This window comes from Passer montanus, unplaced genomic scaffold (genome assembly GCF_014805655.1).
Source record: "Passer montanus isolate IOZ18808 unplaced genomic scaffold, ASM1480565v1 scaffold61, whole genome shotgun sequence".
NCBI lineage: Eukaryota > Metazoa > Chordata > Aves > Passeriformes > Passeridae > Passer > Passer montanus.
This window is the reverse complement of record NW_024371149.1, coordinates 3,102,911-3,118,484: the sequence shown is the minus strand read 5'-3', so window position 1 is coordinate 3,118,484 and position 15,574 is coordinate 3,102,911. Positions and strand designations below refer to the sequence as shown.

The 15,574-nt window shown below is 38.9% G+C and overlaps 1 protein-coding gene across 4 annotated transcripts in view; it reads left to right on the top strand.

Moving 5' to 3' along the window:
- Positions 1–15,574, top strand: part of KAT6B (lysine acetyltransferase 6B) — a 108,217-nt gene that overhangs the window by 1,808 nt on the left and 90,835 nt on the right. For all 4 annotated transcript variants that reach the window (XM_039727342.1, XM_039727341.1, XM_039727343.1 and 1 more), the window contains exon 2: positions 5,317–6,213. In XM_039727342.1, the coding sequence (XP_039583276.1) occupies positions 5,593–6,213 (621 nt within the window). In that variant the 5' untranslated portion in view covers positions 5,317–5,592. The remainder of the gene's footprint in view (positions 1–5,316; positions 6,214–15,574) is intronic.

Genomic DNA, 15,574 nt, shown 5'->3' with positions numbered 1-15,574 from the left:
GCTCGGCCCGGCCCCGCGCCCTGCCCCGGGCGCAGCCTGCCTCCTGTCCGGGAGCCGCGCACCGCGGGCAGGGCGCCGAGCCAGCCCCGGCTTGGCCCCTGCCATGCAACAATGCCTTGGCCCCGGGCTCCAGGCGCTCGCGTCTCCGTGGCTGGGCTAATGCTGAGAAAACCTTGAGTAAGTTGGGGAGGGGAATAGTCCAGCCTGGCAGTGCCACGTTTGGGAAGTGATGTTCACATTGTGTGTTCCTCGCCCGGACCTCACCTCTCGCACTCTGTCACTGAGCATTGAAAATAAGCCCCTCTGGCAAGAGCAGACGGATACCCACCCCTGCTGCTGAAAACCACTAGCCCAAGAAGAAATGTTTTCAGTTCACCTTTTTCCAGGTGAACTCTTGGCAGTAAATATTACCTTGCCATATTTCCTGCTGTTCTCTAGTACTGTATTTTAAAGTGCTCGGAACTTCCACGGGAGAAGGTGGGAAAGGTGAATTTGGGTGATTTTGCTGCTGTCATGTTGTGCTGATGCTGTTTCCTCTGGTGGCGCTTGCTGCTATCATGTTGTGAGATGATTTTAAGCGTATGATCTCAAAGAAGCTTGTGGGGTATCTCAGAGCACAAGCACTTCCATCAGTTCGTTTCACGTGTGCCTCTCTTCTCTCCACACCCCCGAGTCCTTGGTGCAGTTTTGAAGTTACTGTAGTGTCTACATATCTATCTTTTTAAAGCATATAGATGTGTCATTGCCCTTTCTTATTATTGGAAACTGTATGTTGTGTAAAGCATAATACAATAGCTGGCTTCATGACCTGAGTAATTTTAAGAGGGATATGCATGATGGGAGTCCTTACCAGGATCTGCTTTCTCCCTGTCTCTTTGTAGGTCCGTGTATTTTGCAATAGCAAAACAACTATCTTGTCTGTTTTGCGTCATTAATTGAGATGGGGGTGGAATACAGAGTTGATTAGCTACAGAATTCTAAGTAATGGCTTGGAGCAAGGAAAAATGGCAAAAATGGAATGCAATGGCAGTCTTCTCTTCGTCCTCCTCCTCTGCTGCAATCCTTACCTGACCCTGATGCTGCAGCAGAGAGCTGGCCTGCTGCTGCTTCTCCCGAGTGTGTGCAGAGCAGGTAGGAGGGAGCAGAATGAGACTGAGCTTCACAGGTCACCGGCAGGTTGCACGAGTTGCTCTCATCTCCCCCATCTTCTTCTCCCTGCTTTCTTTTAGTTTTTGTTTCTTATAGCTGTGTTAACCTCAGTTTTTAAAAGTTTAACTGCATTTATGTTTATGAAACCTGAAGCAGACTTTTTATAAATTTTAAAAAAATAACCTAACCTTTAGCTTGTATGTTGTGGTATTTGTGTAGTAACTTTAAGTTTCAGTTGTGGAGAGAGAAGCATAGCTTTTTTTGTTGCTGTTTTTTTGACTACACTGCTTGTTTTCACAATGTGGATCACCTGGAAGCAATTCCAGGTACTGGCTCAGTCTAAAAACCACCTTATTAGAGGATTATAGGATTACTGGTGACACCTGAGATTGAAGTGTTCAGTCACTGCCTTCTTTAATTATAATCATCTGTGCAATAGGTGTGTGCCTTATAAAGAGCACATTTGCATTGATTCTAAATCCCAAGCTGAAATTTTGCAACTCCTTTGTATTTATCTGATAATTTATGACCTAGGCAAAGGGACAAGCCTTGACTAGAGATGGTTTTTCATGTTTTAGAGCTAATAGGTTATACTTCACCCTCTAATGCTTCTGTTCTGTCGCTCTTCAGTGGCAGACTTGTTAATAGATTTGGTCAGTAATATAGTACAGCCAAACTTTCTCAAATGCTTTTATTTCCAATACAAAATACCATAGAACGTAGAAGTTAAAATATGACAAATTACATAGAAGGAACTTCGTGACTGTTGCCATAAAACCTGGAAGTTGTCCTGTGCATTGAACAGTATGGAAAATCTGTTTTGTGATTGAATGAGTGCTGCTGATGGTGATTAAAAGTTAGTTAATTACAAGGGGAGGAAGATTAATAAACAGACATGAGTGCCTAAATACACTAATTTATAATCACTTCTTTAAAAAGGTATTTCCTAAAAATCTGTTTGGGCAATCATCACACTTTTTGTATTGATTTATATTTATAGTTTTATATTTATTTATATTTAAATTATGTACGACCACCTATTTGTAGTTTTGGTAGAATTGCATTCTAACCTTAGAAACCTGAATGTAACTTTGTATTTCTGAGTATCCTTTTATGTTGAATCTTGCAAGATTGTTTCTAAAAGTATTTGTTTTGTGTTATCGAGTCACTTTGCATGTAAATATGTATTTTTCTGTATTGCCAATCTTAGATCAGTCTGTCTTGGTTTCTGGAAGATCTCCTTAATTTATAGCTGCAGGATCACTCACCCGAGTTGTTTTGCTGGGAAGGATGTTTGTCAGTGATGAGTTATTCTGACTCTGGTGTGTGGTAGGCTTCGGCATAGCAGTCATGGAGCTCAGGGGGCTGCACTTTGAGTTCATGTGCACTCCAAGTGCCAGAGTAAGAGAAGCTCTAAGTTGTGGCAAAACAATTTAAAACTTGGGTTGGATGCACTTTGTGTGGTTGCTTAAGGCAGAATGAACTTGGGTACTGTTGGAAGGTGTCTATTTAAGATGTCTTGATTTTTGCTCCTGAAATATCCTGTCCAGTGCATTGGAAACTCTGTTTCTGCTGATCCACTCTCCTGGGGTTGAGTTAGTAGGTGCTAGCATGCAGGAGGTTGTATTACACATAAGGAGTTTTAAGTAAATAAGTAAAAATGTAGTTCTGAATGTATATGGCTATGAAATTTCTGTACCAAGCAGTAGACTTTATATGAAGATATAGGTTTATGCTAACCTTTTGCCACAGTCCCTGGCCAATAAAAATTCCTGTAACCCACATGTTACAGCGTTTATACTGAAATGTTCATCAGTGTCCAGGAGCTTGGAACAGACCCTGTACTGTGTGTTCTGGAATTTAATGGAAGTGATGTGGTTGCTTGTATGAAATTTAATACAACAGTACTGCAGTAGATGTAAAACTGAGACAAGTATGTCTGACTCAGCAAATGCAGTGTTCAGCATTTAATTAAGTCGTGACTATCTTAATGAAGACTTACAGTGGAACAGACTAAGGAAATAACTTTAAAAGTAGCTTTCTAGGAATCTGGGGCTTTATATATAGCTGCAGAGAACTTTCAAACCTATAGGAGAGTGTATGAAATAGTCTCAGTGTGAGTGAGCCTCCACTGTATATAGGGTTCTGCTTTGCTGTATTATTGAATTTTCAGTGTCAGATTTGTGAGAATTTGTAGGATTTATAATACCATGGAAACTCCTTCCTTCCCTATATTTGTCTGCATTTTGTAGCTATGGTGTTATTTTGGAATTATCTGAAAGCAGTGAGTATAAACAATTCTGTTAGGGAAAGAATGGCTTTTGCTAGCTGGAGTAAATAAAAAGGGTCTGTTTACAGAACAAGTTATTGTTTGCTTACAGATACTTGAAATGCACAAAACTGTTATCAAATACAGCTTCCATGAGTACGGTCTGGAAGCAAGAAACAGGATCCAATCCATTTGGATCAATAGGGTTCAGTATGTGAGCCAGGTAAGCATTCAGGCCCTGCATTTGCATCAGGAATGTGTCTCTTTCAGTCTGGCAGTCACTTGAAGTCTCATATTTATAAATCTGAAGTTGTTTAAGCTTTGATCAGGTTTGAGAAGGACAGATTGATAAAATGAATTGATTAATATTGACTATTTGGATGTAGAAAAATTTTATGCTCACCAGTAACCAGCTGCTCTTTTGTTAGTAATTCTGTTGCATAGGCATAATAATGTGTGAAACATGAGATGGAATTTATATTTAAAGACGTTTTTGAGGAGTAGAAGAAAAAAGAGTTTTAGGGCCAAAAGTATGTGTTGTACTCTTTATCTTTTAGCAGAGTAATTGCAGAGTAATTGTAGTTGCAGAGTAGTTGCAGAGTAATCTTTTTATGAAGTTGAAAATAATTTAGATTAATGTATCAGTTCAGGGTTTTTTCCTAGTTGTAATTTACTCAAGTTTTTTAACATTTAAATGCAGGATGGCTAGAATAAACAAATAAAAAAATGAAGTCCAGGACTTGTGTAATCATAGATGATTTTGTTATTCGTAGACTGCTTGCCATAGCTTTATAAATATACTTGCATATTAACTAGTTTTAAATTTTAACTGTGAAACTGGTGAATCTTCTACTTTACAAGACATTGAGAATGAAGTTTTTCCTCTTCTGTTTTTTGTATTCCTTTGATTTGAAGTAATTATGCAATTCTGTTAATGCCTTCAAAAGTTCTCATACTTCATGGCAGAAAAAACGAATACTTCAAATATATTTGTTTATTCATTATGCAACTCCTGTCTAAGTTTAATTTGTGAGACTTTAAAATGGTTTTATTTTTCTCATATGTGTTCCCAGAATGAATAAACTCTTCATCAAGATGTTCTTTCAGGTTTCTCTAATGAGTTTTTGTAGCCATTGAATTTTCTATTGGAGTGATGTGTTCCATAATAAGTTAAAAAAAAAAATTGTTGAACTGTGAGTCAATAAAACATTTTTCAATGTGATCTCTTTACCCATCTTTGTGCTGACAACCTGTTTATGTGAAGATGCCTCCTGTTACTTTGTTTTCACTTCTGTTCCTAAGGGTTTGTATCAGAAATGCCTCTGAGCTGCCCGCCTTAAAATGAGAAGTGCTTTTGTGATGCCTTTTGGTTTTGTAGGGTACCTAAATATTAATGAAGAATGTAATACTTGTAACTTGGTTCTGAGATTTTTGGTTTTGAGTTTTTGTGTAATCAACATGGCAGAACACTAAGAGATGGGATACTGTAAGAATTGGAAGTGGTTAATAATTTATCTTTCATTGGTTGGGGTTTGGTTTTCTGTTTGTTTGGGTTTTCTAGGGCGCCTAAAATCCGCGTGAAATGATCTGGGGGCAGTTTGTTTTAGAGAGTGTTTTCAGATCCCTGACTGTATGGAAATTGTCCAACAGGTCAGTAGTAGGTTAAGTGTTGGAATTTAGGAAAACTAAATCCACTGACTGTTATGAGAAGCAGAAGCATTTTATGATGACTTGTTTGGCGTGGGGTGGGAACTAACAAATGTTTTGTATAATATCACAAAGATTTTTCAGTGCTGCAGCATCTGTAGTATGAATGCATGTCTGAATGTGTTTTTATTTTTCAATACTTCAGCATTAACTGTATTCTCTCCCTGCCTCTTGTTTTTTTCTTTTTAAAGGTTGCAACAAACTTTCTTTTAAGGAGGTACCAGTGTCATCACAGATGAACCCCTTCTGCGTTTCAGTAACAGTAACATAATTGGAAAGTTTCAGTCGGCAGGTATTTCTCTGCTTTTCCTGACTCCTCAGGGTGGATATTTTTGCCATGTGTCCAAGCAGTGTGTGGAATCCTTTCATTTCTGTTTGAGGTGTGAACAGCCTCTGAAAGATCTGCTAAAAGGATAAGGAGGAACCTCTATGGGTAACTCTTGGCTGGAAACAATTACTGGTCAACCATGGTAAAACTTGCCAACCCTCTTTATACGGAGTGGATTCTGGAAGCTATACAAAAAGTTAAAAAGCAAAAGCAAAGGCCTTCTGAAGAGAGAATATGTCATGCTGTTTGTGCTTCCCATGGATTAGATAAGAAGACTGTTTCGGAACAGTTGGAACTTAGTGTTCAAGATGGTTCTATTCTTAAAGTCACTAACAAAGGTCTTGCATCGTACAAGGACCCAGATAATCCTGGACGGTTTTCATGTGTTAAACCTGGCACTATTCCTAAATCTGTTAAGGGATCTAGAGGAGCTTGTAATGAGCTTCGTAATGTGGATTGGAATAAACTCTTGAGAAGAGCAATTGAAGGGCTTCAAGAACCTAATGGCTCCTCCCTGAAAAACATTGAAAAGTATTTGAGAAGTCAAAATGACCTGGCAAGTATTTTCAACAATCCTGCCTTTCAGCAGAGGTTGCGGCTGGGGGCCAAACGTGCTGTGAACAATGGGAGGTTACTGAAGGATGGTCCTCAGTATAGAGTCAATTATGGCAGTTTGGAAAGCAAAGGAGCTCCAAAATACTCCAGCACCTTCCCAGCTTCCCTTCCACCTGTCAGCCTATTACCCCATGAAAAAGACCAGGTAAGTCTGAAAAATGAGAGCTAATGTAGTAATGAAAAACTATTCTTGTTATTATTTGTTTGGGTTTTTTTTAACCTAATACAAAAGTAATGATTCTTCTCGTGCTTTATTTACCCATTTAATTGTATATGAGTTGGGATGCATGTCCAAGATTTATGCAGAATCAGTTCTGGTAAATGAATGTCAGTTGGCTCCCTATGTCCTGCCATTCAGCATTGGATAGTCTGCTTTGTGAATTTTCAGTAGATGAGCAGAGCAGCAGGGAAGAGTACAGCTGTATGCTCTGTTGTAGGTGTGAGATTGTTCTGTCTTGCCTGACAGACTGGTGTAGCTGAAATCTGCTGTGTGATTTGACTGTGGCCTTTTACCTTCATTTTCTGCCGGAATATACAGATTTTCTTGTGGTTTGATGGCCTGAGATGTATGACTTGTGATGTTTAAGACGTAATGACTATTTTTTAATGATAATTGTATGTAGATAGTGAGCTTTAAAATGTCAGTGAATAGAAACTGGAATTAATGTTAATATTCTAGGAACGGAAGTGAAGGTGTCCAAGTGACAATTTGAGCTGAACTGCAGTATCCTCCTTCTGTTTTACTTTTGTTGTGCTTCCTACTGGACTTATTTTTGCTATTACTTGAGTCTTGTTTTGAAGTTAATTGTTCACAGAGTTTCAGCCTTGAGGGAGAAATGGCTATCAATTAGTTTTTTTGTTTATGAAAGGATAGTGTCAAAGACATGTCTGCAGGCATTCTTTGATAATTTCCCATTTAGTATGGTGAAGTGTGATTGGAATTTTCAGTTTTCTTTGGGAGAAGGAAAGTACCTGTTGTAGTCGAAGTGACTTACTTAAAATATTTCTAAGTTGATGGTTTGGGATTTTTTGTTTTCTTTTTTTTGTTTTCCTGTTCTGGCTGGTTAACTTTGATGGCAGCTGTTTTGGACATGGAATAGTCCAGACAGCTTTGCCATTTGTAGAGGCACCACCAGTGTCTCCTAGAAGCAGCATGATGGTTTTCAGTGGTCTTTTGCCTTTGATGGTGAGTTGCTGGAGGGTGCAGAGTAGAAAACACTTCTGTTGGAATTATTTAGTGAGGTCTTCAGGAACAGCTGTTTGGGGAACCATCAGAGGTGAGTAGCTGTAGCTTTATTTTTGTGAGCTTCTCCAAATGTATGATAAATATTATTGCATTTGTGTATGGATATCTGTTTCTGTCAAATTGGACTTCTCAGGTATTTGAGGGATGCGTGTAGCTTCATGCTCTATAATCAGATTGGAAAATTCAAAAGTGCTGCATACTGTGCAATTACTGCTGTAGCTGTACACTATAAACATTTAATTACTTGTAGTGATAAAGCTGTCTGTTTAAGTACTTTGGGTTTCTACTGTAATTCTGGTACTGTAATGACATGAAAAAGTTGAGGGCTGGAGTACTGAGCAGCCCAAGTAACATGAATTTTGTAGAAACAAAATTCACCCACGTTAGGCTACCTACTGGGACTGGCAGCCTTTGCAGGGAATGTTAGTTGGGTCATGGTGCTGAAAAAGCCATTACTGCCATACTAAAATACTGGTATAAGGATAAATCTGTCTTCTAGAAGTTAGCCAAACAAATCTGTTCTCTAGCAAGTGCTTTGGCAAGAAATGAGCTTTCATTTGGGTGCCTCAAAATTAGCAGTGTGACTTGCGTGTTTAAAAACTGGCATACGGTTTTTCATGACAAAAATAGTTTTGATGTGAGGTTGGTGAATCAGTAGTTCCATGTTAGTGTAGTTTACTACTTAGTTGTGCTAAGTTACTGAGGTTACTGAGCAAACATGTAGAGACTTGTTTTAAATACAGGATTTTTACTGTTCTTCACTATGTATGGCTTTAAATACTTCAGGACAGTTCTGAAAGTAAGCGTGCATAAATTGTCCCTGTTACTGGGATGTGACTGCATCTTCATTTGAAATTGATGTTAATTTGTATATAAGCAGGATGACATTGCAATAAAACTGTTAGGCTATTATTATTGGAAGCATTTAAGTGACAGTATGGGGCATGTCAAGATTATTTATTGAAATTGATACAATAAATGCATCCAACTGGCATCTCTTGGGAATGGCTAATATTTGATGAGATTGGCATATTTTAAAGTCTTTGGCTCTTTCTATAGCTAGCACAAGTAAGAAATCATTTCTGTTGGGGTGGCTAATTTTGTATGTTTTTTTTTTTAATTTTCAAATACTAGAGGTGATGTTCTAGTATTTTTTTGTTGACTGCTTTGGAGGAAAAGAAAAAATGTAAGGATGCATAGAAATATGTTTTGATAATTATGGAAGTTTGAGTACTTTCGATTATTTTTCTTTCTTTAATGCATAATTAGCAGCTCATCAGGATGAGACAGAAGACTCATTAGAAGTGCATTAGAGCTCTCCATTTGTCAGTCTGAATATTCACACTAAGAGTACCAAACGCAGACTCTGAGCCTTTCTTCCTGAGTGAAAGGTGATCAGAAGAGATACAGCATGGCCTGCGTGGGGCAAGGTGGTTGTGTTGTGTATGGGTTGTTGCTGGCTTGTTTGGAGTTTTTTTGGTTGTTTGGTTTTGGGTTTTCTGTTTTTGTTTGCTTGTTTCAATCACCCACCCAAAGCATCTGAGAATGTAGTGCACTGAGAAGATAAATACTGTTGAAATGCAGTGTCACTGAACTCAGTTTTGCAGACCTGGAGCCTTGACTGTGTGACAGGAGTGTTGAGTGGATTGCATTCTATGAATACTTGGAACAGGGAGCTGGAAGTGCTAAACATTTGTCTGAGTGTTGATGCTGTGGAGCTGCTTTTCTTGTCCCTGTTAACTGGGTGATCCAATTCAACTAGATATAGTTCTCTTGTTTCATTAGATTTAGAAATAGCTGCAGTTAGTTACAGAAATACAGCAGCTGTGTTTCCTCCTGTTATCCACAGGCCTGGAAGAAAAGATTTGTATAAAAATGGTGTTTCAAGTGTTAGCCTGGCTTTTCTGGATTTTGGCGAAGTTGTATCAACTCTTGATTTGCATCAAGAGAGCATGCAGTGCAGCTGTTGAAATTTTCCCCACTCGATCCCTTTGCTTTCCCTTGTGTGTGGAGAGTTGCTTTTTCATCTCTGAATGAAGAGATACAAGGTTCATGAAAGACAGATCTTGTTGGAAGGTCAGGAGCTTTTGGCAGCTATATGGTGTCTAGCTGGTATATTCTAAGTGTCACGAGTAGTATATATTACATAAAGGACTTTTCAGTTACCTGAAGTATTCTGATGGCATTGAGGTAAATGCTCACTTGGTGTCAGGTAACTTGACTCAATGCACTCAAAAGGTGCCTGATTTGGTGTTAACTGGGTGTGTGTGTGTGAAGGGCAGCACCCAGCCAGAGGTGGAGCTGCCTTAAGAGTGAAGGAAGACTGGGAACAGTGGTATCCTTGAGGATGAAGAGTTGCAGGGTCTTTTTCATGTCCTGAAAAAAAAAAAACAACCCAGAAAAAATCTTCCTCAAATAAAGAAACAGAAAAGCAAAACATCTCTGAATGAAGAGATACAAGGTTCATGAAAGACAGATCTTGTTGGAAGGTCAGGAGCTTTTGGCAGCTATATGGTGTCTAGCTGGTATATTCTAAGTGTCACGAGTAGTATATATTACATAAAGGACTTTTCAGTTACCTGAAGTATTCTGATGGCATTGAGGTAAATGCTCACTTGGTGTCAGGTAACTTGACTCAATGCACTCAAAAGGCGCCTGATTTGGTGTTAACTGGGTGTGTGAAGGGCAGCACCCAGCCAGAGGTGGAGCTGCCTTAAGAGTGAAGGAAGACTGGGAACAGTGGTATCCTTGAGGATGAAGAGTTGCAGGTGTTTTTTCATGTCCTGAAAAAAAAAAAAAAAAACAAAACCCAGAAAAAATCTTCCTCAAATAAAGAAACAGAAAAGCAAAAAAAAACTACACGCACAAGAAAGCAGAAAAATAATTCATTCTGTTGTGCAGCCGTTTGATCTCGTGCACTTCACTATGTTGCAGTGCATATTTAAACAATTTAACTGCTCTTATGTGCTCTTCCTTATGCTCAAGAGTATCGTGCAGAGATACCCTCCCTTTTGCTTCACACCTTTTCTCACCAAGCATTTCCTGAAAAGGGCTGTATGAATATGTTAACCAGGAAATGCAGTGTAAAAACTGGTTACATAGTAGGGAAGGGTGTGAAGAGAGAGGAAAATTGAGTGATACTTAGCTTTTCAATAAGCATTTGAAGCATTAAAATGCGCTTCTGGAAATGCTGCAAAGTGCTATTTAAAACTTATGGTTAGTTTTAAGAACTTTGATGGTGTCAGTTGTAGAATGGCAATATCGCTGATGTTTTCTCTGTTTTCATTGTCACTTGGACAAGCACTGGGAAGGTTCTGCAGTTTGGGAGCTGCATGAAACCTAGTAAGTCTTGGGAGTTAGCCACCTCCTGAGCACAAGTGCTGTGTGACTATAAACACAAAGCAACAGATACTTGTAGGCTGTAGGCAGCTCTTTGTTTGCTTATTTTTAGACGTAATTTAAAAGGATACATTGAGCTTTTAAAGATGAAGAGGGAGTGGCCGTTGTCACATTATCAGAGGGCTGTGGGAATGCATAGTCTATCTCAGCAGTTTAATCTTTGCTATGTTCAGAATAATTAGTACTTAAACTTCAAAGATAGTGTTCAAATGGAGATGCCTTGATGTTGGTTCTCCTCAATGCTCTCTTGAACAGCTCAGCAACTGATTTTCATCTGAGTCTTGGCATGAAAAAAATTACTAATCTCTTTCACTTTTAGTTTGTCTTTCTAAGCTGACTTTCATGCAAAACTGAACTTGTTTTATTAATTTTTCTTGCCCTGAACTCCTATCTAATTTTGTTTTCACTGGCCTATGTACATTTCGCTTTTCAAATGTAACTTGGCATGGGTTGGATTTCAGTTTTCTGGTATGTATCTTGTGCCAGTGCAGACACTGGGTGTTCCTCCTTCTGTCTTTCAGGCAAAGGGCCAATCTATAGCGAATTGCTTTTTGGCATTCAGGCTCCTCCTTGCTCAGTTTTTAAGCTTCCTGACTTCCTGTGGGTAGGCAGCAAGGCAGCATTGGTTGAGATTTCTTGTTGCTTCTGTCCTCTAGATTTCCACTGTTCAGAAACAGAAAAGGGAGGCAGAAATGAATGCACAATGTGTCTTGCAGATTTACACATAAGGGGATATTAGTAATGCTGAACTTTGGGAGCTGCCTTAATGTGGTGTCTGGGCTTCTGAGGGTGGGTCTGAGCACCAAAATACAGTGATGGGAAAGTTTCTAGAGTGTCTGTAGTGCAACAATTGAAGTGACTGTCCACAGGGAAATGAAAGAGAAATCTAGGTTTGGACTTTGTCAGTCCATAAAATATTAAGATGCAACCTTTGTTTCCTCATAACATCTTAATGGTGACAAAATGCTGAGGAATGTTGGCATTACTTGGCAAACATGAAGTCTCATGTTTGTGTTTCTCATTATTTCAATTCACAAGTTACCTTTATTTCTTGGAAGGGTGGTCTGCACCTTAACTGTGTGTAGCTCTGGTCCTGGAAGTTCTGGGATGATTGCTAGGTTCTGCTGCTCTTGCATTTTAGGGTGTTTAGGTTTTGGATTTTGAATAATTTTTTGCTGGGTTTTGTTGTTGTTGTTTTATTTTTGGGGGTTTTGTTTTGTGTGTGTGTGTGGTAGTTTGTGTTTTTGTTTTGGTTTTCCTCCTGTTCATGTAGCTTCTGAAATGCTGAAAGTGCCAACTCTGTGCATAAGCCAAGGGAACACTTAGATCCTTTTAACACCTGAGATACTGGAGCTTAGCAGAAAATTGAAGTGGAAAATTCTCATCATCCCATATTGTGGAGAAGCAACTCCTACCACTCTATAGATGGATATCTAGACTTTGGGGCTTATTTTTATGTGTTTTACAATTCAGCACATTTGGACCAACCCAAGAAGCATATTTGTAAAAGTTTTCTTGAATTGTACGGTGGGAAGTAAGTTAAATACTGCTGTTTCCTGATTGAGATTGGTCTATTTCTTCATAAGGCAGGGTGGAGGTTAGTTTGGAATCTCTGATGTGAATTGTTTTCTGCAAATAGGGTCTTATTTGCAGTAGCCTGTAGATCTGTGAGGGAAGACCCTACTCATTGTTCTTTTCCCCCAAGCTAGATATTCTGAACATAGTTCTGTATGATGTGCATGTGGTTCTTGTTTATTGTAAGGGGTGATTCCAAACCTTATACTGCAAGCTGTTTAATCCTAAGGCATGCTAAAATGTGATTCTTTTTGTTGTTTCCCTTCGAAGTTAATTGGTGTGGGGTTCTGCAATGAGTCCTGTATTGAAACTGACATCAGTGAGTTCAAGAAATCCTGTGTAGTTCCAGCAGTTCTATTGGTGTTTATTAATCTGTGCTATTTTCTGTGGACTCCTCTATTTTAACTGGGAGTGACATTGAATTCCTAAGCTATGGTTAGAGGTTTTACTCTTTGCATTTTTCCTCCTGGACTAATTTTTCTTCAACTAGTTAATGCACAAATATCTCCATCAAAATTCCTTCTAAAACAGAAACGCAAGAAGGCTGCCTTAGAAATAAGGAGAGCTACATAGCATCATTTCTCAGTGCTGGTTTCTTACCTGTTCAAAGTGTCTTTGCTCTTCAGTGTTCAATAATAGTGATGGTCTTGACTCTTGGGTATTTTTTCTGTGTCAGTTGAAATGTGATAGCAATTCCATGTTGTTTCTTATTGCTGCAGGAACTTTATGGTAAAATGTGATGAAAAATCTTGATAACTTGCAGTTGAAATTGTCTTGCTATTTTTGATATGTTATTTTTCTTGTCAAGAAAGAGATCAGGTATAGATTAACTGCTAATTAACTGCATTTTTCCAATTTGATAGTTGGAAATGGCATAAGACTCACTTTTGAAAGAATTTCAAGCAAGCATTAAGACTCAGCTGGTAAAAACTCTAAAGTTTTCTTTACAACTTTGAATCCATTTATGGTCCTATTAGCAGCTTGGTTCTCTGTGTTCAGGACTACATTTGCCTGGGTGTAAGGACAGACCCATGATTTGAGGGCCTGTTTGAACCCATGATTTGAGGCCCTGTTTCAAGCCAGGACACCAGGACTGTAGGGAACCAAGTGGATGGAGTGCTGCTGTGCACTGGAACAGCAGTGTTAGGCTTCAGATGATGCCTGTAGAATTTTGGACATGATGGCATGTCAGATCAGGCATCACTTTTAGCTGACACAGATCCACTGCTGTCCTTTATTGTTACAAATCGGCTTTTAAAGTACTGTCATTTCCTTCAGTTGCAAAATTACTTGTATTTATTGTTGTTATTCCCCAATCTGCTCATACCCCTTATTGAGGAATATTATTACTGGTGTGACATGGATTTTTCTGTGGGTTTTTTTCCTCTCCAGGTTCTTTGTGAAGAGCTTAAAGTTTTGAATTTGCAGGCACAGCCAGGCTTCTTGAAATGAATGGGTGTGACCTGTTACAGGGTTGCCTGTGCAGGCAACTCCAGGGCTGCTGGGCAAAATCCGTGTGGTGAGGGAAACTGCAGACTTGTAAATTGTCTACTCTTATGTCTTGTCACTGCAGTACTAGCTACAAATATGCATGAATTTCTGCTTTGTCATGTTTTTTGGGTCTAGGGGGGCAGAGTACTATTTTTCTCCCCTCGTGGTTGTGGTGGTACAGTCCAGCAGTTACCAAATAAAGCAGTTCTAGGTGGTATAGGCTTGAGACTTCTGGTTTTAATTACAAACAGGACTCTGGCACAGGAAAAAAGCTGTGTATGAGCTCAGCAGAGGTGTCTGGTAGGCATGGCTGATGTTTCCTCATCTCAGAATGAGAGCAGAGCTAGCTTAAACTGTGGTGAATTTGCTGCACGTTTTCCACATGCTCTCCATCACTGGTGGTATTTTGAAGTTGGCTTCAATTTCACATCTGCTTTTTTCCAAAATGGTGCTGATGAGTGACTGTAGTTTTAAGAACTAATTTTTATGTAATGTCCATGTATCCATGGCAACACTAACTAGCAGTGTTTGCATTTGGCTCAATAAAAGACAAATGTCAGTGGCACCTGTGTTTCAGACATAGAGTACAGGCAGTTCTTAACTAATGAATAAGTAGAATCATAGAATTATTTAGAGTGGAAAAGACCTCAGTGATCAGTGAGTCCAACTGTTAACTCAGCACTGCCATGTTCACCATTAAACCATTTTCCCAAGAGCTGCATCTGCATGTTTTGTGAATGCTTCCAGGGACAGTGATTCCAACACTTCCCTAGGCAGCAGGAAGTATTTACACATAACAGTTGAAAGCAGTACAGTCAAGATAAAATTGCCGTAGATGTGTGAGACTGTTGTGTTCAAGCACCTCTTTCAGAACTATCTATTGGGTGATTATAGTGAAGATGGAGACTGTTGTTCTTCAAATGGCAAAGTAATGAGAGATAACTGGTGTAAGTTGCATCAAGAGAAATTGCAGATAGATGAAGGAGAAAATCCTTTAAAATGAGGATAGAGAGACCTAGAACAGGGACTCAGAGTAGCTACAGAATCTCCATCCTCAGAGGTGACCAGAGCTGGATAGGCAAGGTCCTGAGCAACCTGATTGGTAAAAATGTGATAATACCTAACTTGGAAGTAGTGTGGAATTCTTTAAAATGCTTAGCATTAGTGGATAATGAGCAGTAGTTAGAAAAGACATTATACAAAAACACCGTTAAATAGGTGATGAAAAAGTCAGTGTTTGAGCCTGAACAGATTCTTAAGACCAAAGTAAGCTCTGTTATGATCACTGAACTTAATAGTAGCTAGTTAACAAGTTCTATGCTTATGAAGACTGCTGTATCACTCCCTTCTATTCCAAATTTAAAGATACTCAGCTTTCATGTCCTACTTTGATTTTTCTCTCTTGACCTCTGAATGCTAGTATGCCTGCTGAGGAGTCAGTTTAACAAAAATCTGTTAATGGTGGAGGAAGAGGACAGTGCATTGACTCCTGCAAGTATTTGGCTATCAGTCAGTTTATAAATATAAACACAAAGGTTAATGTAATAAACAATGGGGTTATACATAAACATGGTCTTTTCTGGTCGGAATATTTTTGCTCTGCCTTGAACTGTCTAGCTCTCTTCCCTCTCCTGTTTATCCAGTTGTAAAGACTGAATGTCACAAAAAACTTATTAATGCTCTTTTGCAAATATTAATCTCCTTTAATATTGAAAAATTGTATAGTAAACCAAATGTATTGATTTTTATATGCTTGTCATGCATTCCACTGATCTAGCAAAGCAGGCTTTTGGAT